The 22,459-nt window shown below is 39.1% G+C and overlaps 1 protein-coding gene across 1 annotated transcript in view; it reads left to right on the forward strand.

Annotated features, from left to right (window-relative positions):
- Positions 1 to 22,459, forward strand: part of ABHD5 (abhydrolase domain containing 5) — a 47,430-nt gene that overhangs the window by 16,124 nt on the left and 8,847 nt on the right. The window contains 3 exon segments of the mRNA NM_001012407.1: positions 12,076 to 12,161; positions 16,723 to 16,850; positions 16,853 to 17,094. Of these exon segments, the coding sequence (NP_001012407.1) occupies positions 12,076 to 12,161; positions 16,723 to 16,850; positions 16,853 to 17,094 (456 nt within the window).

The following is a 22,459-nucleotide window of genomic DNA, read 5'->3' on the forward strand; positions in this document are numbered from 1 at the left end:
CTTGCATCCCTGGGATAAATCCCACCCAATCATGATGTACAACCCCTTTAATGTATTGCTGGATTTAGTTTGCTAGTATTTTGTTGAGGATTTTTGCATCAGTGTTCATCAGTGATATTGGCCTATAATTTTCTTTTTTTGCAGTATCTTTGTCTTGTTTTGGTATCAGGGTGATAGTGGCCTCATAGAATGAGTTCGGGAGTGTTCTTTCCTCTGCAATTTTTTGGGAACAGTTTCATAAGTATAGGTGTTAGCTCTTCTCTAAATGTTTGATAGAATTCACCTGTGAAGCCATCTGGTCCTGGACTTCTGTTTGTAGGAAGTATTTTAATCACAGTTTCAATTTCAGTACTTGTGATTGGTGCATTCATCTTTTCTATTTTGTCTTGGTTTAGTTTTGGAAGATTGTGCTTTTCTAAGTATTTGTCCATTTCTTCTATGTTTTCCGTTTTATTGGCATATAGTTGCATATTGTAGTCTCTTATGATCCTTTGTATTTCTTTGATGTCCATTGTAACTTCTCCTTTTTCATTTCTAATTTTATTGATTTGAGTCCTCTCTCTTATTTTTCTTGATAAGTCTAGCTAAGGGTTTATCAATTTTGTTGGTCTTTTCAAAGTGGCTTCACTGATCTTTTCTATGGTTTTCTTCTTCTATTGATCTTTTCTATTTCATTTATTTCTGCTCTTACCTTTGATTTCTTTCCTTCTGCTAACTTTGGGTTTTGTCTGTTCTTTCTCCAGTTGCTTTAGGTGTAAAGTTAGTTTATTTGATATTTTTCCTGTTTCCTTCTTTGAACTGGTTTTGCCACATCCCATTAAGTTTTGGATTGTTGTGTCTTTGTTTTCATTTGCTTCTAGGTATTTTTTAATATTCTGTTTTATTTCTTCAGTGATCCATTGGTTGTTTAGTAGCATGTTGTTTAGTCTCCATGTGTTTGTGTTTTTTCCAGCTTTTTTCTTATTGTTGATTTCCATTTGTATAGTGTTGTGGTCAGAGGAAATGCTTAATATGATTTCAATTTTTTTTTTCTGCTTTTTTGCTTTTTAGGGTCGCATCCTCAGCATATGGAAATTCCCAAACTAGGGGTCAAATCGGAGCTCTAGCTGTTGGCCTAAACCACAGCCACAGAAACACCAGATCCATGCTGCATCTGCCACCCACACCACAGCTCACAGCAACGATGGATCTTTAACCCACTGAGTGAGGCCAGGGATTGAACTCACATCCTCATGGATACTAGTCAGATTCATTACCACTGAGCCACAATGGGAACTCCTGATTTCAGTTTTCTTAAATTTACTGAGGCTTGATTTGTGGCCCAGAATGTGATCTATCCTAGAGAATATTCTGTGGGCCCTTGAGAAGAATGTGTATTCTGCTGCTTTTGGATGGAATGTCCTGTAAATACTAAGTCCATCCGGTCTAATGCATCATTTAAAGCCTGTGTTTCCTTGTTGATTTTCTGTCTGGATAATCTGTCCATTGTTGTAAGTGAGGTGTTTAAGTCCCCCAACATCATTGGGTTTTTGTCAATTCTCTTTTTAAGATTGTTAGCAATTGCCTTATATATTGAGATGAACCTCTCTCATGTGCATATATATTTACAATTGTTATATTTTCTTTGATATCCTTCTTCAACATCCTTTCAAGGATCTTCTTGATCCATTGATAATTATGTAAAGTCCTTCTTTGTCTCTTATTATATTCTTTATTTTAAGGTATCTTTTGTCAATATGAGTGTTACTATTCCAGCTTTCTTTTGATTTCCATTTGCATGAAATATTTTCTTCCATCCTCTCAATTTCAATTTGTATGTGTCTTTAGAAGTAAAGTGGGTGTTTTAAGACAGCATGTACATGCATCTTGTTTTTGTATTCAGCCAGTCCACATCTTTTGGTTGGTGCATTTAGTCCATTTATACCTAAGGTGATTATTGATATGTATGTTCTTATTGCCATTTTATTAACTGTTTTGAATTTGTTTTTGTTGGTCTTTTTTCTTCCCTTCTCTTATTTTGTGGTTTGATGACTCTCTTTAGTATTGTTTTGGACTGCTTTTTCTTATTCATGTGTATATCTATTGTAAGGTTTTTGGTTTGCTGTTACCGTGAAGTTTTGATATAGGAGTCTATATATATATATAAGATTGTTCAAAGTTGTTGGTCTCTTTAATTGCAAATGCATCTCCAGTGTTCTGCATTTGTACCCTCCTCTTCTCATGATTTCTGGGTTTGGTAGCATATTTATATGTGGATGATTTCCTACCCTTACTATATGTCTGTCTTTACTGGTGAGCCTTGTTATTTGTGATACTTTTGTTTCTAGTTGTGGCCTTTTCTTTTCCACCTTGAGAAGTTCCTTTGATATTTGTTATACAGCTGGTTTAGTGGTGCTAAATTCTCTTTTGCTTGTCTGAAAAGTTTTTGATTTCTCCTTCAAATCTGAATGAGAGCCTTGCTGGGTAAAGTAATCTTGGAGGGTTTTCCCTTTCATCCCTTTAAGTATATCATGTTGCTTCCTTCTGTCTTGCAGAGTTTCTGCTGAAAAATCTGCCAGTAACCTTATCAGGGTTGCCTTGTATGTTATTTGTTCCTTTTCTCTAGCTGATTTCAGTATTTTGTCTTTGTCATCAATTTTGGTCAGTTTGATTAATTTTTGTCTCAGGTGCTCCTCCTTGAGTTTATTTTATATGGTACTCATTGTGCTTCCTGGATTTGAGTGAGTGATTCCTTCTCTATGATAGGGAAGTTTTCTGCTGTCATCTCTTCAAATATTTTCTCTGGCCCTTTCTTGCTCACGTCTCCTTCTGGCACCCCTATAATATGGATGTTGGTGTGTTTAACATTGTCCCACAGTTCTCTTAGATTGTCTTCAATCTTATTTCTCCTTTCTGTTTTGCTTCAGTGATTTCTACTAATCTGTCTTCCACCTCATTTATGCATTCTTCTGCCTCCTGTATTTTTCTATTGGTTGTTTCTAGTGAATTTTTTATTTTATTTATTGTATTTTGCATCTCTGCTTGCTTAATTCTTTTTTTTTTTTTTTTTTTTTTTTGTCTTTTTGCTGTTTCTTTGGGCCAGAGCCACAGCAACGTGGGATCCGAGCCGCATCTGCAACCTACACCACAGCTCACGGCAACGCCAGATCATTAACCCACTGAGCAAGAGCAGGGACCAAACCCGCAACCTCATGGTTCCTAGTCAGATTCGTTAACCACTGCACCACGACGGGAACTCCTTAATTCTTAAATCTTTTATTTCTCTGTTTATTGTTTCTTATGACTTATCAGTCTTTGCCTCCAGTTTATTTTCAAGATCTTGAATCATTTTTACTATTATTAAAGTCCTTTTTATGGAGGTTGGTAATTGCCAACTTAGCTGTTTTTCTAGGCTTTTTTCTTGTTCCCTTATCTGAATCATAATTCTCTGCCTTTTGATTTTGTATAGGTTTTTGGTGTGGTCTCTTTTTTGCAGGCAATATGGTTGTAGCAGACACTTCTGGTGTCTGCTCCCCTTGTGGCTGAATTTGGTACAAGGGCTTGCTGCAGGCTTCCTGATGGGAGGGACAGGTGCCTGCCCACTGGTAGCTGGAGCTGATTCTTATCCCTCTGCTGGGTGGGCCTTGTCTCTGGGTGAGATTAGAGGCAGCTGTGTGCATGGGGGGGGGGGGTGTTTAGAAAGCCTCTTTGCAGATGGGTGAGGCTGTGTTCCCATCCAGTTTGTTGTTTGGCCTGGGGCCAAAATGGCCATTGCTAGAGGAGTTCACTCTGATGATTATTCCCGAGACCTTTGCCCCCAGTGTCCTTACCCCACAATGAGCCACAGTCATCCCCAGTTTACCCAGGATATTCTTTAAGAACCACAGGCAGGTCTGACCCAGATTCCTATTGAGTCTCTGCTTTGCCCTGAGACCCAGTGCACATGAAAGCCTATGTGTGCCTTTCAAGTGTGGATTCCCTCTTTCTCCCAGCACTGTGGAGTTCCTGCACACAAGCCTCATTGGCATTTAATTCCAAATGTTCTGGAGGCTCCTTCTCCCAATGCCAGATCCTCATGCATGAGAACCTGATGTGGGGCTCAGAACTCTCACTTGCATGAGTGAGCCTTTGCGATGTGGTTACTTCGCAGTCTGTGGGCCACTCTCCTGGTGGGTATGAGGTTGCTTATATCATGTAATCACACCTCCTACCATCTCTATGTGGCCTCCTCTTTGTCATCTGGAGTAGGATATCTTTTTTGATAGTTTTCAGTCTATTTTGTTGAAGGTTGTTCAGCAGTTGGTTGTGATTTTGTTGCTTTTATAAGAGAAGGTGAGCTCCAGTCCTTCTTACTCTGCAGTCTTAATCCTGTCCTCATTTTTGATTTTTGAGTGAGAAAACTAAAGATTTGTCAGTTTGGTTTATCTTTTCAAAGAACCAGCTGTTGGTTTCGTTGATCTTTTCTGTTGTCTTTTCGGTCTCTATTTCATTTATTTCCACTCTCATCTTTGTTATTTATTTCTTTCTACTAACTTTGGGCTTTGTTTCTTCATTTTCTAGTTCCTTGAGGTATAAAATTAAGTTGTTTACTTGATTTTTCTACTTTGTTTTTTAATCTTCATGCTAGCTGTAGTAGTGATTAATCCACTACCTTTATATATATTTACCTTAACTAGTGAGATTTATACACTTCATATGTTTTCTTTTAAGTAATTAGTGCTGGGTTTTTTTCTAGCTTAAATAAATCTCTTTTACATTTCTTGTAAGACTGGTTTTGTAGTGATGACCTCCTTTAACTTTTGCTTGTATGGAAAACTCTTTCTCTCTCATTTAATTCTGAATAACTTTTCCAGATAAGGTGTTCTTAGAATTATTTTTTTTTTCCTATCGTGACTTGAATATATCATGCCACTCCCCTATGACCTGCAGTTTCTTCTGAAAAATCAGCTGATAGACTTATAAGGCCCCTTGTTTATGAAAAGTTGTTTTTCTCTTGCTGCTTTTAAGATTCTTTCCTTGTTTTTAAATTTTGGCATTTTAATTATAATGTGTCTTAGTGTGGGTCTCTTTTGGTTCACCTTATTTGGAACTCTCAGGGCTTCCTGGATCTGGATGTCTGTTTCTTTTCCGAGGTTAAGGAAGTCTTCATTTTTCAAATAAGTTTTTCGCCCTTTTCTCTCATCTTTTTCTGGGACTTCTAAAATGTGGATATTACTCAACTTGATATTGTCTCAGAAGTCCCTTAAGCTGTCTTAATATTGTTTTCATTCCTTTTTCTTTTTGTTGTTATGCTTGGATGAGTTCTCCTGCCCTTTGAGTTCACCAATTTTTTTTCCTGCTTTATCTTGTCTGATGAACGCATCTAGTATATTTCTTAGTTTGGTTATTATATTCTTCAGTTTTGTGATTTCTGTGTGGAACTCTCTTATATTTTCTGTCTCTTGGTCTGAGTTCTCACTGTGTTCATTCTTCTCCCAAGTTCAGTGAGTATTGTTATGAACATTACTTTATCAGGTATATTACTTATCTTTATTTCATTAAGGGATTCTTCCTCCTTTTTAAAATCGTGTTCTTTCATTTGGAACATATTTCTCTGTTGCTCCATTTTGTTTGATTCTCTGTGTTGGTTTCTGTGTATTAGGTGAAAAACAACTATCAGTCTTAAAGGGCTGGCTGAGGAGATGAACCTTATTGTTCAACCCTGCCCTAGCTCTTGGTTGTCTTTCAAACCTTCGTGATTATCCAAGTAGGTTATTTTCTTTTTAATGCCTCCCAGTAGTCGAGAGTGGTAGTCAAGACTACCACTGTCCCAAAGGGGAGGATCTCAGTCAGCACCTAGATTCAGGCTGATGGGAAGCCAGGTCTTCAGGCATCAGTTTTTACAGAATGCATAATCCCTACTGGCCCCCACATCTGGAGGTGTCCCTGGGCAGCAGTCACACACATCAGGGCCCGGTCCCATGAGAATACCTCTGTAGTTACTAATGTTTGCCTTTAATGTTTGTCAGGCCAAAGCTCCTGGTCAGGTAAACAGGCCTCTTTCTCAGAAGGACTGGGGTTGTGTTTCAGTTAACTTCAGGGTCCTGACAGTGGTAGTCTTCCAGGACCTGTCTTTCTTTCTTTTTTTTTTTAAGAACTTTTTTATTTTTTATTTTTTAGACCTATTTTATTTTATTATTTATTTATTTATTTTTGTCTTTTTGCCATTTCTTGGGCCGCTCCTGTGGCATATGGAGTTTCCCAGGCTAGGGGTCTAATCGGAGCTGTAGCTGCCAGCCTACGCTCGAGCCACAGCAACGCGGGATCCGAGCTGCCTCTGTGACCTACACCACAGCTCACGGCAACGCCGGATCGTTAACCCACTGAGCAAGGGCAGGGATCGAACCCGCAACCTCTTGGTTCCTAGTCGGATTCGTTAACCACTGTGCCAAGGTGGAACTCCGGACCTGTCTTTCTGATTGTTACAGTCCCATAGGACTCAGGAACACAAGCCCAACAACTGCCAGAGGCAGGTGATTAAAGGGTGTCCTCTAGGTGGCAAACATAAAGACTGGGTCATAAAACATATAAAAAAGCAGTACCAGACATGTTGGGAATCTCCCCTTTGGGAGACACAGAGGCTCTCTGGAGCATGTGGGCAGAGGGAGAGCAGGAAGATGGTGCCCACCGGTCTCCATCCCTAGAGAGCATCCCAGCTTCCCCTGCCCCTCAGTCAATGCTTTAAAATTAGGAAATGAGTCTCTTTCACATAAAGCCTGGGTGCTTTCAAAGGGCTGTTTCTTTGTTGGGTAAGTCTGCACATAGGTCCTTTAATTCCTCAGTTTGCCACAACCCCATGTGTTTTGTGGGCTTGAGCCCCATTGGTTTTCAAAGCCAGACATTTTGGGGGCTCATCTTTCAGGTACCAATCTTAAAAGATGGGGTGCCTGATGTGGGTTATGAGCCCTTTGTTCCTCAGGGAGAAGCTCTGGGTTTTGAGTTCCCTCCTGATTATGGGTCTCTTCACCAGGGTGGGGTTTATGGCAAGATTTTGTCTCACCCTTTCCTACCTGATTCAGTTGGGTTTCTCTCTGGTTTGGCTGATGTGGAGGGCTTGCTCTGCCCGTTTTTAGGTTTTTGTCAAAGAAATTATTCCTTATGTAGCTGTGTGTCTCTGGGCAGCAAGGTTAGAATCTTCCGTCTTGAACTGGAACCCCAACATTCATTTTTTCACATAGTATCTCCATAGTTTAACCCACATGCTGTGAAAACTTGAGCAAATGCATCTGTTTACAGTCCTTTCCTTTAGTCCTGTGTTTGTGTATGTGTGTGTACACATACATATGTGTTATGGAACTTACTGGGAAGTTTTTATATGTAAAGATAAAGCGATAAGAAACTTGACTAGCAGATAAAAAGGGGTAACATATATGAAAAAAATGCGAGTTACAGTGTCTATGATAACACTCCTAAATTATTCATTTTGTTGATTACCCTTTTCTTGATTCACTTTTTTGACATTTATTAGTTTTGCATTTTGTTTTAGGGGATTTAGGCCTGTGCCTTGCCCTTATCCTATCCCCTGATAAAGAACCTGTGGTACTATGAGAGCTCTCTGCCTATAGAAATGAACCTCATTTGCCTTCCTTCATTCACTTCTAATGTTTCTTTTTCTTTTTTTTTTTTTTTTTTTTTTTTTTTTGTCTTTTCTAGGGCCGCACCTGTGGTACATGGAGGTTCCCAGGCTAGGGGTCTAATTGGAGCCGTAGCTGCTGGCCTACACCAGAGCCCAGCCATGCAGGATCTGAGCCATGTCTGCAACCTACATCATAGCTAATGGCAATGCTGGATCCTTAACCCACTGAGCGAGGCCAGGGATCGAACCTGCCACCTCATGGTTCCTAGTCAGATTTGTTAACCACTGAGCCATGATGGGAACTCCCAACTTCTAATATTTCTAATGACTGAGGCCTTTTTTTCACACACACAGTTAACAAGAACTCACCTGGCCACCAGCCAGTTACTGTGTTTGACACTGGCAATGTAAGAATGACTTTTAACATGAGGTTAGCATTCATTGTGCTCAGAGTGCAGCATGGCAGATAAACATGTAAACAAATAACCACAGCAGAAGTAACTGTATCTGTTACAAGGGCCAGGAGAGTGACTAATGACCTGCTCTTGGCATCAGGATCAGGAACAGTATCTCAGAAAAGGCAAGGTATATTGGACAGAGGAAAGAGCTGTGCAGAGCCACAGAGGCATAACATAACATGAAATTTAGGAAGTTATGAGGTACTGAAAAAGTACAGTGTGCAAAAGAAGAGTGGGTAAGCTGTGGATGGATTGTAAAGCATCTTCTGTGCAGGTCTAAGGAATGTGACTTAGACATTTTAAGGAAAGGGCTTTAAAGTCACTTAGAATTCAGTACACCTCTACTTATGTCTCTTACTTACTAGCTATATACTCCTGGACTTGGTGCTTAATACTTCTGAACCACAGTTTTCACATCCATGAAATGGATATTGCAGCTTGGACTAAGAATATCTTAGATTGTGAGTGACTTACTTATTTAGCAAACATTCTTATTGAGCACCCATTATACATAATGCCCAGCGGATTCTGCAGGGAAGGAAATGTAGTAGAATGAGCCTATGAAACTTAGAAAAAGTTGGCTGCTGGATCAGTCCATCCAAAACTTAACACATTTCTCTATTCACAGCTATTCTTATTCATGTGTTCTCTGTCATTATTAGTGGCACCTCAGACAGAAACCTGGGAATCCTCTATTGTACCTTTTTTAATAACCAGTTATCAAATCCCACCTGTTTTACCCTTTTTTTGGTATAAAGTTTTATTGTGATTAAATGTTTAAGTTTTTTGCCTGTTCATTTGCTGAATTTTGATATATGCATCCATGTAATCCAGTTGTTAAGATGGAGAACTTCACTATCGTCCACTTGTAATTCATTGCAACCGGTACACTTCAGATGAAGCAATACCTTTATTCATTCATAACATGAATGCATATTAATATGCTGGATTTTGGGGTGGAAACTGAGAATGCAGTGCACCCTTGCCTTCCAGTATCTTACAGTTGGATGAAGATACTGATGAGTAAATATGAACTTTACAGCACAACTTGAGAATTAAGAAAAGAGAGCTTAAGTACACAGTGATAAGTAAAAGGCTGGAGCAAGGCTGAGTTTCCCCTTGTAGGTCAACCTGACATAGCCTTACCTTTGAGGCAAGAAGCAGTACAAAATGGCAATTCTTTATCAAGTCCTATCTTTGAACTCTCTCTGAATCTTAAATAAAACTTTATTTCAATGCCTTGTGTTAGTGAATCATTGTTGTTGTCATCAGTATATCATCTACTCTTTATTGAATGTTTCTACATGTCTTATCCTGGGACATGCTTAATGCTTTAGAAGAGAGAAAGCAGTGGGGCACAGAAAACTGGAGGGGCGCTCTTTTGGGATGTGGAATACCAGCAGCCACCAGAGCTCAGAGGAAACTAAGAAAGGGTTTTCCCCTTAGAGCCTCTGTCAGGAGTGTGGCCCTGTTGATACTGGATTTCAGCCCAGTGACTGGATTTCAGACATCTGGTCTCCAGAATAATTTTCTGTTGCCGAAGCCACCAAATTTGTGGTAATTTGTTAGAGCAGCCACTGGAAATAGTGCACCTGTTTTCTCACAACATACGCAATATACTTCTTTCTGTGGGTGTGCTCATGCCCCTTCCTTCACTGGAAATGCCTGAGCCATCGCTCCACCTGTTGTAATATACTATTTATGTGTGACCATCCAATCCACAAGCAACTTCCTGATCCCTTCAGGGAGAGTTAATCACTCTTTCTTGGTTTGGTAACTGATTAGTAATATGTCCTAACTGATTAGAATAATTTCTCAAAGATAGTGCTCAATAAATAATTGTGGAATAAATTAATTCTATCATGAATTACAAATGTAAAGTCACCTTTTTTTATTAGACCTTTTGTTTTATTTATTTTTAAAATTGAGATATAATTAACATATAACATTGTATAAATTCAAGGCGCACAGGGTGTTGATTTATACTTTTATATATTTCAGTGTGATTCCCATCATAGCTTTAGCTAACACCTCTGTCACATCATGTAATTATCTCTTTTTTGTGTGTGGTGAGCACATTTAAGATCTAGTTCCTTAGCAGTTTTGAAGTCTGTAATAGAGTATTGTTGATTATAATCACTATGCTGTGCATTAGATCTCCAGAAGTTGTTCACCTGCTAGTTGTAAGTTTGTACCCTTGGCCTGTTTTATTTTTAAATATTCCTCCTCTTCTTGTCTCTATTCCTATTGCCAAAGCCTTCCTTCTGACCCTTACCTTCCTTTCATCTGGGGTCTAAGGTAGTTGGTTTCTCCTTTTTCTCTAATTCATTTTCTTTCATGAGAAAGTTTTTTTTTTTTTTTGTTCCCAGGCCATGGGTCAAACCCATGCCATACATGTATGTTTGTGTGACAGTTCAGTATGGTTGATAAAATGTATAGCCTATGCAAATATATCTCTCTGCTCTTCCATTACATTCAATGAATCCCCTGCCCTGGGAAACTAACTAGGTGACTGTATTCCTTAAAAAAGGGTAAGAGGTAAATAGACCTAGCACCAAGGGACAGGATAGAACCGGAGCAGAAAAAATTCCACCCTAGCCATGAGGGACAATTTTTTTTTTGCTTTTTAGAGCCTCACCCATGGTATAGGGAATTTTCCAGGCAAGGGGTTCAAATCGGAGCTGTAGCTGCTGGCCTACACCACAGACTCAGCAATGCCAGCTCCAACCCGTGTCTGTGACCTACACCCAGTTCATCGCAACACCGGATCCTTAACCCACTGAGCAAGACCAGGGATTGAACCCACGTCTTCATGGATTCATTACTGCTGAGCCACAACAGGAACTCTGAGGGACAAATTTTGATCATCATTGCTTTCTATTGAAATATTTATAATCTTTCAATAGAGGGGAATTGATAAAAGAAATTTCCACATATTAAAATATAAGGGAGTCATTCTGGCTTCTATATGAATTAACTCGAGTTTTATATTAGTTAAAATAGCCTGTTTGTGGCCTATCAAAACAAAAAACAAAAACCAAAAACCCTGCACCACAGCAGTGACCCAATCTGCTGTACTGACAATGCAGGATACCTAACCTGCTGTGCCACAAAAGAACTCCAAGAAAGATCTCACTTTATTTATTTATTTATTTTTTCCCACTGTACAGCAAGGGGATCAAGTTTTAAGTGATACTGACCGCATGCTTAGCCCTTGCTGTCTGGTGACTGCTCACACCCTATATTATCTTAGATTCTTAAGATATGCCTGTGGTCTGCTGCTCTGCTGGGAGTTGAAGGCTCACCTTCTTGGTTGGCTACAGGCACAGTGTGTCAGTTCCAGCCTCCCCATAGCTTTCCTCACCTCTTGCCCAAGGCCTGCTTTCTTATTTTGTTTAGCTGTCTTCTCTCAGATGTGGGGTCATTCTTAGCATCTACTGTTTGGTGGCATCCAAAGCTTTTCCTTTAGCAGTTAGCCAGTTCATGCTAGGTAGATTGTACATGAGCCCCTTCTCTGCATTTGTATTAGGAATATATTCTCTTAACCATGAAAATCGAAGCTTTGAAAATATGTATTTTAAGAAGATTTCTCTCAACCCTCATAGTTGGCGTATTTTATACTTGTGAACCTATGATTGAAATGATCATATGGTCTTTGACTTTTCTGTACTTCCACCCTGATAAGAGGCTGTCTTACAGTGGTGTGAGGGAACGACTTTTTTTTTTTTTTTTCCTTTTTCTGCTCACTTTCCGTCTCTGCTTGATTATGTGGAATCTGACTATCCATGAAGGTAAGATGGACTTTGCGATCTACTTGTAGATTCTCAGGTTGAAGGTGGGTATCTGTATCTCAGTCCATTATCACAATGCTTTGGGTCTACCAGAGGAATTTATCACATGCATAGCATCATCATCACACTGACAGTAAATTTTCCATTCTGCTTTTCTTCTCCCTGTGTAACTGCTGGGAGTTGAGAAAAGCATTAACTCACCTATATTTGTATTTTGTTTTTGATACTCTAGGTCTGGATGGCTAACTGGTTGGCTTCCCACATGGTGCCCTACATCGACGTCACACCTTAAAGAAGCTGAAGAGAAAATTTTAAAATGTAAGGTTTTCTTGTTATAAAACTGAGCTATTTACTGAAATAGGTCCAGTATATTGCATTGCCTTAAAACTGAAGATAAGATTCTGTGGTAAGTTATTGGCAGAAGAACTTCTTTTCCTTTTTTTCAGCAAGTACATAAATGTGGGAAAAAGGCAGGGGGTCTGAAACTTTTTGGTCTTGTGTCCCTTTTATACTTTTAAATTAGGAAGTACCCCAGAAACTTTGTTTAGAGATTATAACTATCAATATTAACCATTCTAAAAATTAAAACCAAATAACTTAAAACATGTCATTTTGGGAGTTCCCATCATGGCTCAGCAGTTAATGAATCTGACTAGGAAGCATGAGGTTGCAGGTTCGATCCCTGGCCCTGCTCAGTGGGTTAAGGATCCAATATTGCTGTGGCTTTGGTGTAGGCTGGTGGCTACAACTCCGATTAGACCCCTAGCCTGGGAACCTCCATGTGCCACAGGAGCGGCCCTAGAAAAAGGCAAAAAGACAAAAAATAAAAAAAATAAAAAATGTCATTTTGGGACTTCCTGTCATGGCTCAGTGACAGCAAACCTGCCTGGTATCCATGAGGTTACAGGTTCAATCCCTGGCCTCGCTCAGTGGGTTAGGGATCCAGCATTGCCATGAGCTGTGATGTAGGTCGCACACTAGGCTTGGATATGGCATTGCTGTGGCTGTGGTGTAGGGGGCAGCTGCAGCTCCAGTTCAACCCTTAGTCTGTGAACTTCCATATGCCACTAGTGCGGCCTTAAAAAGACAAAAAAAAAAGTCATTTTATTAATTTAGTTTAAAACAATAGTAATAAACCCACCATAGGTTAAAATAAATAACATTTTTTTTCTGAAAGTAACTACTTTCTAAACAGAAATGGAGCAAGAAAAGTAACATTGTTTACAAATTTACAAATCTCTTTAATGTATGGTTTAACATAAGGCAGCTAGATTCTCATATCTGCTTCTGCACTCAGACTCGTGGTAATCACTTGTCAAGTGATCTGTGGAAAACTCCACTGTGTACGCATCAATGAATGAGAGTGAAAAGGGCAAACAAAGTCTTAGATTGCTATGAATTCAGTTTTGACCTTGCAAGATCTCCTGAAAGGTCTCAGGGACTCACCAAAGGTCCCCAGACTATGCTTTGTGAACAGGCTCTAGGTGCTGCAAAGCAAGCAGCCTTGTCTAGTAGAACAAATACTGACCTTGAACCAGATAACCAGATCTAGGCCCAGGGCTCCAGTGAGGGGCTTCCAGGATCTTGGGCAAGTCCCTTTTCTTGGCCTTCTGGGTTTTCCCTGTAAAACCCAGGCCAGGCGGTTGACCCTTTGACTTCTTTCTAATTCTAGTTTGTAGGATTCTTTATGTTTACATTTGTAGTAGTACAGAAACCTTTTTTTGTTTCTTGTGAGCATTGAAATTTACCCACACTTGTACTGTCAGAGTATTCCCAGGTCTCTGTGGGTATTCTTTCAAGCAGGAGTGTTTACGGTACCATTTTGTTTAGAGGAAGATATTAAGTTGTACAGTTCACATACCTGATTATTGTGTATTTATGTGCAGATATTTGTCCACACCTGTTCTTCATCCTCTCTGCCACAAATGAATTTTTTTTGTGCTTTTGAATGACTGGGGAGTAAATGACCATAACTAGATATATCCACTGAAGGGACAGTTAGCCATTTTACATGGGCTTTTTAATATGAAAAGGAATTTCTACAATGTATGGTTGGCTAATCTTGTCTTTACAAAGCTGAGAAAGTTGTCATTGCAGTTTACTAAATGAAAAAAATAGTTGTCAGAAGATGAAAAAGGGGTGCTAGAACTCAATTCATGCATTTAACAAACATTGTTTTCCTACTGCAAGGTTCTAGGGATGCAAATAGAAGTGAGAATTGGCTCCTGCTCCAGGCTCAGACAGTCGAAGCAAACAACTAACACAGTGGAGTGAGCTCTTTATTAGAGGTCACAGATGGTTTTGGTGGGAATCCGCAGACATCTGTGTTCAAAATGCTGATGTGCTTTGGCTTGGCACTAATGACAGATCACCACTTTTTCTAAACTGGCCGCATTTCTCCTCGCTCAGATGGCATGGGCTCTGTTGGTATTCTGAACAAATGCTGGGCTTCCCCTTCTGCCATTATGTGGTACAAAACCAGAGATTATTTCTTTGGTTAAAGGGTAAAATTCCTGTATCTCCAGGGTTTTTCCACTGCAGATGACTATCCACAAATAATTAGGGGTAGATCTAAAGTGTAGGTATTCAGTTGATAATTTAATGTAAAAGAATATCAGATTAGTTTCATCTTTAGTCAATTTTGGGGAAATTTAAATATTTAGTTCTGTAGCATTGAGGGCAAGTAAGATTTTTTTTTAATCTACAAAATTGTTATTTGCTCTTTCTAGAGAAATTGTTGGATATCAACTCAGACTACTTGGCACCTCATGCTGAGGAATTCCTACCATACCCTGCCACCTTTTTTTTTTTTTTTTTTTTTAACTAAACTTTATAATGACTTAAGATTTCAGTTACATGTTTAATACATACACTATTATCCTTCCCTAAATTCATTATGACTTTTTAAGGAAAAATATTTCTTTCTGAGTCTGACTTCAATCTTCAGCTTCATCTTCAGTTGTTCTACACATACAAGATAGTATTCTTTTGTTACTGTCTGTAAAGCTAGAGACCTTAAAATAATGGATTCAGTGACCACTGAGTTCCTCCCAAATACCCTCAATTGATAGATAAGGAAAGAAGTCCAGAGAATTAACATGACTTGCCAAAAGACATAGGCCGCAAGTACTTGAGACTTGTCTGAGAGAGATCTTCCCATTAAGACAGAAAATATGGTAATTAAGAATTACTTCAATAAAATGTATGCTTTTTTTTTAGGACTGACCTAGTAAAAGCTAACACCATATAGATGAATACCAGATGGTTTCTAGTTTATTAATTTCTTTTTAAAAATTATAGTTGACTTACAGCATTTCTTCAATTTCTGTTGTACAGCAAAGTGACCCAGTCACACACATTTCCCTGTGCTCTACAATAGGGCCTCATTGCCCATCCATTCTGAATGTTACAGTTTGCATCCACCAACCCCAAACTCCCCATCCATCCTGCCCCTTCTCTCCTCCCCCCTGGCAACCACAAGTCTCTTTTCCATGTATGTGAGTCTATTTCTGTTCTATAGATAGGTTCATTTTTGCCATATTTTAGATTCCACATATGTGATATCATATGGTATCTGTCTTTCCCTTTTTGACTTACTTCACTTAGTATGAGAATCTCTAGTTCCATTCATGTTGCTGCAAATGGCATTATTTTGTTCTTTTCATGACTGAGTAGTATTCTCTTGTGTATATGTACTACATCTTCTTAATCCATTCATCTGTCGATGGATTTAGGTTGTTTCCGTGTCTTGGCTATTGTGAATAGTGCTGTGATGAACATAGGGGTGCATGTATCTTTCGAAATTGTAGTTTTGTCCAGATATATGCCCAGAGGGGATTGCTGGTCATATGGTAGTTATATATTTAGTTTTTGGGGTACCTCCATACTATTTTCCATAATGGTTGTACCAATTTACATTCCAACCAAGGAGGGGGTACCCTTTTCTTCACACCCTCTCCAACATTTTATTTGTTGACTCGTTAATGATGGTCATTCTGACCAGTGTGAGGTGGTACCTCATTGTAGTTTTGATTTGCATTTCTCTAACAATTAGTGATGTTGAGCATTTTTTCATGTGTCTGTTGGCCATCCATATGTCTTTGGAGAAATATCTGTTTAGGTCTTCTGCCCATTTTTCAGTTGGATTGTTTTTTTTTTTTTTTTAATTTGTTTTTGTTTTTGTCTTTTGTCTTTTGAGGGCTGGCATATGGAGGTTCCCAGGCTACGGGTCTAATCGGAGCTGTTGCTGCTGGCCTACACCACAGCCACAGCAACAAGGGATCCGAGCCGTGTCTGCGACCTACACCACAGCTCATGGCAATGCTGGATCCTTAACCCACTGAGTGATGCCAGGGATTGAACACGCAACCTCATGGTTCCTAGTCGGATTCTTTTCCACTGTGCCACGATGGGAACTCCGGATTGTTTGGTTTTTGTTGTTGTTGAGTTGTATGAGTTGTTTATATATTTTGGAGATTAGGCCTTTGTCTGTTGTATCATTTGCAAAGATGAAAAAATTCTGTGGATTGTCTTTTCTTTTTTTTAATGGTCTCCTTTGCTGTGCAAAGGCTTTTGAGTTTAACTAGGTCCCGTTGGTTTATTTTTGTTTTTATTGACCTTATTCTAGGAGGTGGATCAAACAAGATGCTGCTGTGATTTATGTTGAAGAGCGTTCTGCCTGTGTTTTCCTGTAGGAATTTTTAAGTATCTGGCCTTATATTTAGGTCTTTAATCCATTTCAAGTTTATTTTTATGTACACTGTTAAGTGTTTTAATTTTATTCATTCAGGTAGTTTATTAATTTCTGATTGCTCTGAGAATACTCCCCTTCTCAGAAGCAGTGATGCTAAGCAGAATTTCTCTTTTATGTTTTCATTAGGTGTCCCCTGCATATACAAAAAAGGACCTGTTCGTATATCTAATGGAAATAAAATATGGACACTGAAGCTCTCTCATAATATTTCAAATAAGATTCCCCTTGTCCTCCTTCATGGTTTTGGAGGAGGTCTGGACTTTGGGCACTGAATTTTGGAGATCTTTGCACCAATAGACCCGTCTATGCTTTTGACCTGCTGGGCTTTGGACGAAGTAGTAGACCCAGATTTGACACTGATGCAGAAGAAGTGGAGAATCAGTTTGTGGAATCCATTGAAGAGTGGAGATGTGCCTTAGGATTGGACAAAGTGATCTTGCTGGGACACAACCTGGGTGGGTTCCTAGCTGCTGCTTACTCACTGAAGTACCCCTCAAGGTAAGTGATGGAAACAGAAGAGAGGCACCCAAGTGCTAGTGTCTAGTTCCCATCTTTGGTGGTTGTTGGCGTCTGAGCCTTGTAAGACAGACATTTTCTCAAAGGACCCTCTAGACCAAACAGCCATAACTGATTGCCAGTTTAGTAGCAGAAGTAATGATGTCAGGTTTTCCTATTATATAAGTTTGAGAAAGAACTTTCTATTTGTACTTAGAATGTACACAATTTAAGCCACAAGTAAAAATTGTGCTGTTATTGTTTACAGTTATCATTATCATTAGACCTATGGATTCAGAAGGCTTTTCCTAACCTTTTCCAGGTTTTAGGAAGCTGTAGTAGGAAACCAGAAAGTTAGAAATTACAGATGTAGCCACTAGCGTTAGCTTTATGGCTTTAAACAAATCACTTAATCTCTAAATTTTTGTTTCCTCATCTCTAAGCTACAGAAAATATCCCTATGTAGAATATCTTATAGAATATTTATTTATTTATTTATTTATTTATTTATTTATCCATCTCTTAGGGCCATACACGCGGCACATGGAGTTTCCCAGGCTAGGGTTGAATCAGAGCTGTAGCCACCGACCTACACCACAGCCACAGCAACGAACGATCTGAGCCATGTCTTCTACCTACATCACAGCCCACGGCAACACCGGATCCCAACCCACTGAGTGAGGCCAGGGACCAAACCCAAGTCTCATGGATGCTAGTCGGGTTCGTTAACCTCTGAGCCACAACAGGAACTCCTTAGAGCTTTTAAATTATCCTGTGCCCTAACCTTTGTTGCTATAGAATTCTTTTTCAGAGTCATTGAATTAATGAGTATTTGCCTCAGAATCTTTGTAGCATCTCCTTTATTTACCTTATTTTCTCATGCTAATTCTTATTTATGTTGCTAATCTGAGAAGAGGTCACATTTGAGTGCTAAGGAAATAGAAGAAAAGCTTATTTTTGTTTTGTCCATCTTTTGGAAAGAAAAAAGATCAACATTTTTATGTTGCCCAGTGCATCTTTCCATTGGACTAATGACTAATTCCAAATTGCAACTGACTTTGACATTGAGGTCTATGACTGGGATGATGGTCATTTTCAGAGTGCACATGAATACCTGTCAGGCTACCCTGTTGTATAACTCCAGGTGTGCTGTCAATACAGAATTTGCCAGGTAGAGTACAGCCCTGTGTACCAGAGGTTATCTTCCGCTGGAACAGCTTACTTTCTCTCTATAGATTCTTTGACTGAACTTCAGCATCTACACTTGTATTTTTCTGGAGAGGCATAATCTTGTGTGTGCTGGGTGGCAAAATAGTTTTGTCAACTGGCAGACTTGCACTTTCAAAAGAAATCTAGATTTTCTTGTTCTAATTGGCTCTTGGGGGTTACTGTCCTTTATTGAGTCCTATGCTCATTGACAAACAGCTAGCTGTATTTGTGGGGGTTGGGCTGCCTTTGTTTCTTATCAGGTGTTCATTATGTGTGCTTGTGGTATTTATTCCCTGGCAGTGTGGCATGGGACTGTGGCCTAGGCTTTGGTTATGAAACCCTACATCTTAGAATCCTGACCTTTCATGGCTATCTACTATTTAGGTCTATTGGTAAGCTTTTCATTTATAGTTGTGAATTCTCTAAAAAAAAGGAGTGTGGGGGGGGGCTTCAGTCATTCAGAAGGGAGTGATCACTTTAAAACTATCTATATAAGAGAATAACAACATATTTTGAATGACATGGGGAGCAGAACAAGTATGTAAAACAAAGCCAATGATCCCTGCATTAGACTGACTACATTTTAGAAAATGATTTTTGAATGTTTGGGCCTAATACTAGAAAAAAACTAAAGTACTGTTTTTTAGGACCAAGAATCACTAAGTATTAGCAATAGATGAATAAGAGAATGCTTGAAATAATTAGTATATTTAAATTGGCTGATTGCTACCAAATCAGCACATGTTGGAGATTCAAGCTTATATTCTGAACTGAATAAAAATTAAATTATTGAACACGAGTTAATTTTGAAGTAATTTGGTTCTTTGGATTTTCACATATCCCAAAGGAAGAATGAAGTCCAGGAATTCTCATTGTGGCTTAGTGGCTTAAGAACCTAATTGGTATCCATGAGGATGTGGGTTCCATCCCTGGGCTCAGTCAGTGGGTTAAGGGTCTGGCACTATTGCACACTGCAGTGTAGGTCTCAGATGTGGTTCAACTCTAGCCTTGCTCTGGCTGTGGTGTAGGCCAGTAGCTACAGTTCTGGTTTGACTCCCTAGCCTGGGAACTTCCATATGTCACAGGTGTGGCCCTAAAAAAAAAAAGGAGAATAAAGTCCAGACAGAACACTGTGCTTGGCACATGGTGGGTGCCTAGTAATATTTTTTGACTAGATTAATTTGAGAAAGAGTGTTGTAAACTAAATTCACCTTTCACTTTATAATTTTGTGTTCTTTTTTCTGCCTTCTCTTTCTATTGTTTAAAAATATCAAGAGCTAGTCACGTTATACATCTTCCTTTTCTTTGTGGGAAAAAAGTTGGTTGCAGACATGTAGGTGTAAACAAAGAAAAATTTCAGTTTTATGTTTTGACCAATTATTTTACATCTTAAGTTACTGTGTCTCATAAAAAACAAATTATAATTGAAATAAAGTTGGGATCATTTTGTGTGTATATGTGAGAAAAGATTAGTGAGAATGCTTTTTTAAACATATACGTAACACATACGCTTACTTTGTGTGATTAGTAAGTATAGACCAGATAATACCCCAGTGTTGCACACAGTATAAGAAGGCAGGTGTTAACCTCTAGGGTGTCCCCTTGCCCCCAGCCTTTTTCCTATGTTGCTTTTCAGGAGGGCTTTCCTTGAAGCACTTCTCTTACTGGAGAAGAAAGAGGTAAATGAATAAGAAGGTCTGTATTGTTTCTAGGTGCATCATCTCCTTGTTGCAGCAGTTCTTACTGTCCAGGTATTTTTCCAGATTACTATTCGTGGTCCCCATTTTTGTTAATTTCTTCCTTACAGAAATTTTATCTGCTTGATCCCAACTAAGCAAATTCACATAAATTTACATAGATGATCTCATGTTATGGTTAATAGAGCAGTTCAGTAGGCTTACAGATTCAACTGTAGTTACCCACAACTGATTGCTACCAGTGTAAGTGTCCATAACTACAGCAAACCTCATATTGAGTGAGCTTTAGCTGTTTCTTCTAGTTGCACTCATACTAAGCAGACTGGTGGTTGTCAGGGTGGCCATCTGTGTGATCTGGGATGTTTTACCTGAGCCAGAAAAGGTGCTTACCCCTTAATGCAGTGGAGTGGTCTGTTTGCTATCAGCTAAGCAAGTAGGAACTACCTACTCTAAATGTCACTTATCCAGCTTTCACTTGATTCAAGTACCTTTTTTAAAAATTGCTTTTTTTAGAGCTGATTTGAGAAGGAGGTACAGAGATTTCCCATGTAATCCCTTCTCTACAAGTATCTTTTTTATTATGCTGTCATGAGATTAAGAGTTTGAGTTTCAGAAAGATGTGGGGTTGGGGGGTAAGAGGAGGGAAAAAATGGTCTAGTAGAGACCAAATGAGATTCAGTTAATTTCAATTTTTCACTCACTGTGATCTTTTCTTTTGTCTCTCTCTTTTTTTCTCTTGGTGGAATTTGAGAATATTATTTTTTTCTTTGCCTTCTCCCATATAACAGTTATAATCTTTACTTTTTTCTTCCTAAGTAAAACAATAGTTCTTTAATTTCTGTTATTTCCTTGCATGGAGGAAAAAAACCCACAAAGGCATTTTTTTACTTGTTGGGATTTATATCCCAATCCACCTATTTCTGCTCTTTTATGGGTAGCCTCATTCTTTCATTCTTTTTTTTTTTTTTTTTTTTTTTTTTTTGTCTTTTTGCCATTTTTTGGGCCGCTCCCATGGCATATGGAGGTTCCCAGGCTAGGGTCGAATCGGAGCTGTAGCTGTCAGCCTACACCAGAGCCACAGCAACGCAGGAACCGAGCCGAGTCTGCAACCTACACCACAGCTCATGGCAACACTGGATCCTTAACTCACTGAGCAAGGCCAGGGATTGAACCCGCAACTTCATGGTTCCCAGTCGGATTCATTAACCACCGAGCCATGATGGGAACGCCTTTCATTCCTTATTTTTATAATACAGTTTGGGGAAAAAGAATTAAAATGCCTAGTTTAATGGAGTTGTTCAGGAAGTATTCTAACGATAGAAAAAAAAAACTAATTTTTTCCAATATTTGGTACATTAGGTCAGCCTGTGTGCTTCATCTCTATGAGCAGCAGAGTGCCACTGTCCAAAAAGTTGCTCCGTAGCCAAAATTGTGGCAGGGATCCTGTATTTTTCCCAGATTCTTGATACTGATTAAAAACTAAATATCCAGTAATTGTGATACTGTATGTTAAAGTATGTGGATGAGTCCTCCATTGAAATATTGGTGACGAATGAAACACTCTAACATTGTAATCCAGCAGGTTGGTTGTGTTTAAGTAATGTTGAGTGGCTGTGTGCTTGTAAGACTTAACAGTGCATTGGGGGAATAGGCAAAACCACATGAGAGGCATGACAGCCATGGTAACTGCTGTGAAGGGGAAAGATGGGCAGCTCTGTGAGAACTCTTGATGAGAACTTGATGCAGTCTTAGGGTCCATTATTGTTCCTTAAAGAAGTATAATTTGAGCTGAGGGTGGAGGTCTCAAAGGGAAATAGCAGGAGAGCATTCTAGGCAGTAGTGACAAAAATTGCAACGGCTCTGTGCTAGGGGGACACCTGGGCCATTCTGGAAAGGCTATGTGGTTGTGGGCTCAGAATTTATGAAAAGATTAATAGATTACTTCAAATGGAGTCACAAACCCCATGTTCCTTCCCCCCAAACCATCATAGTTCATCTCAGTTCTCTTACCAGGATGTGTAATAGTTAGAAATGTCACCTGTAATTTTATTGGTAGATTAATATGCTGCATCACAAACAGGACCACTGTGTGAGGTGTCTTAGGCTGCCATTCCGTAAAATCAGTGTCTGATCACCTTGGTGGAAATAGAGGGAGAGTAGAGTAAACCAACAATAATATCCAGAGATGCCATCTCTTTTCTTCCATCTGTGTGCTCAGTTTTTCCTTTTTAATTTTCCTTCCTTTCTGGTTCCTGGATCCCATACATAATAAAATTTTGAAGATCCACATTCAACAAGGCAAGCCAAGACTATGGCAAAAACAATATAATCACTTCACTAGAGACATGTGACTTCTTCCCTCAAGTTTTCCTTTGTCCTGCCCCTTCTTGGGTTAGCAGATCAGGAAGATCCTAGAGCAGATTGGGCAAGAGCCCATCACAGATTTGTAGCAAAGTATAATC

Source organism: Sus scrofa, chromosome 13 (assembly GCF_000003025.6).
Source record: "Sus scrofa isolate TJ Tabasco breed Duroc chromosome 13, Sscrofa11.1, whole genome shotgun sequence".
In the NCBI taxonomy this organism is placed as follows: domain Eukaryota; kingdom Metazoa; phylum Chordata; class Mammalia; order Artiodactyla; family Suidae; genus Sus; species Sus scrofa.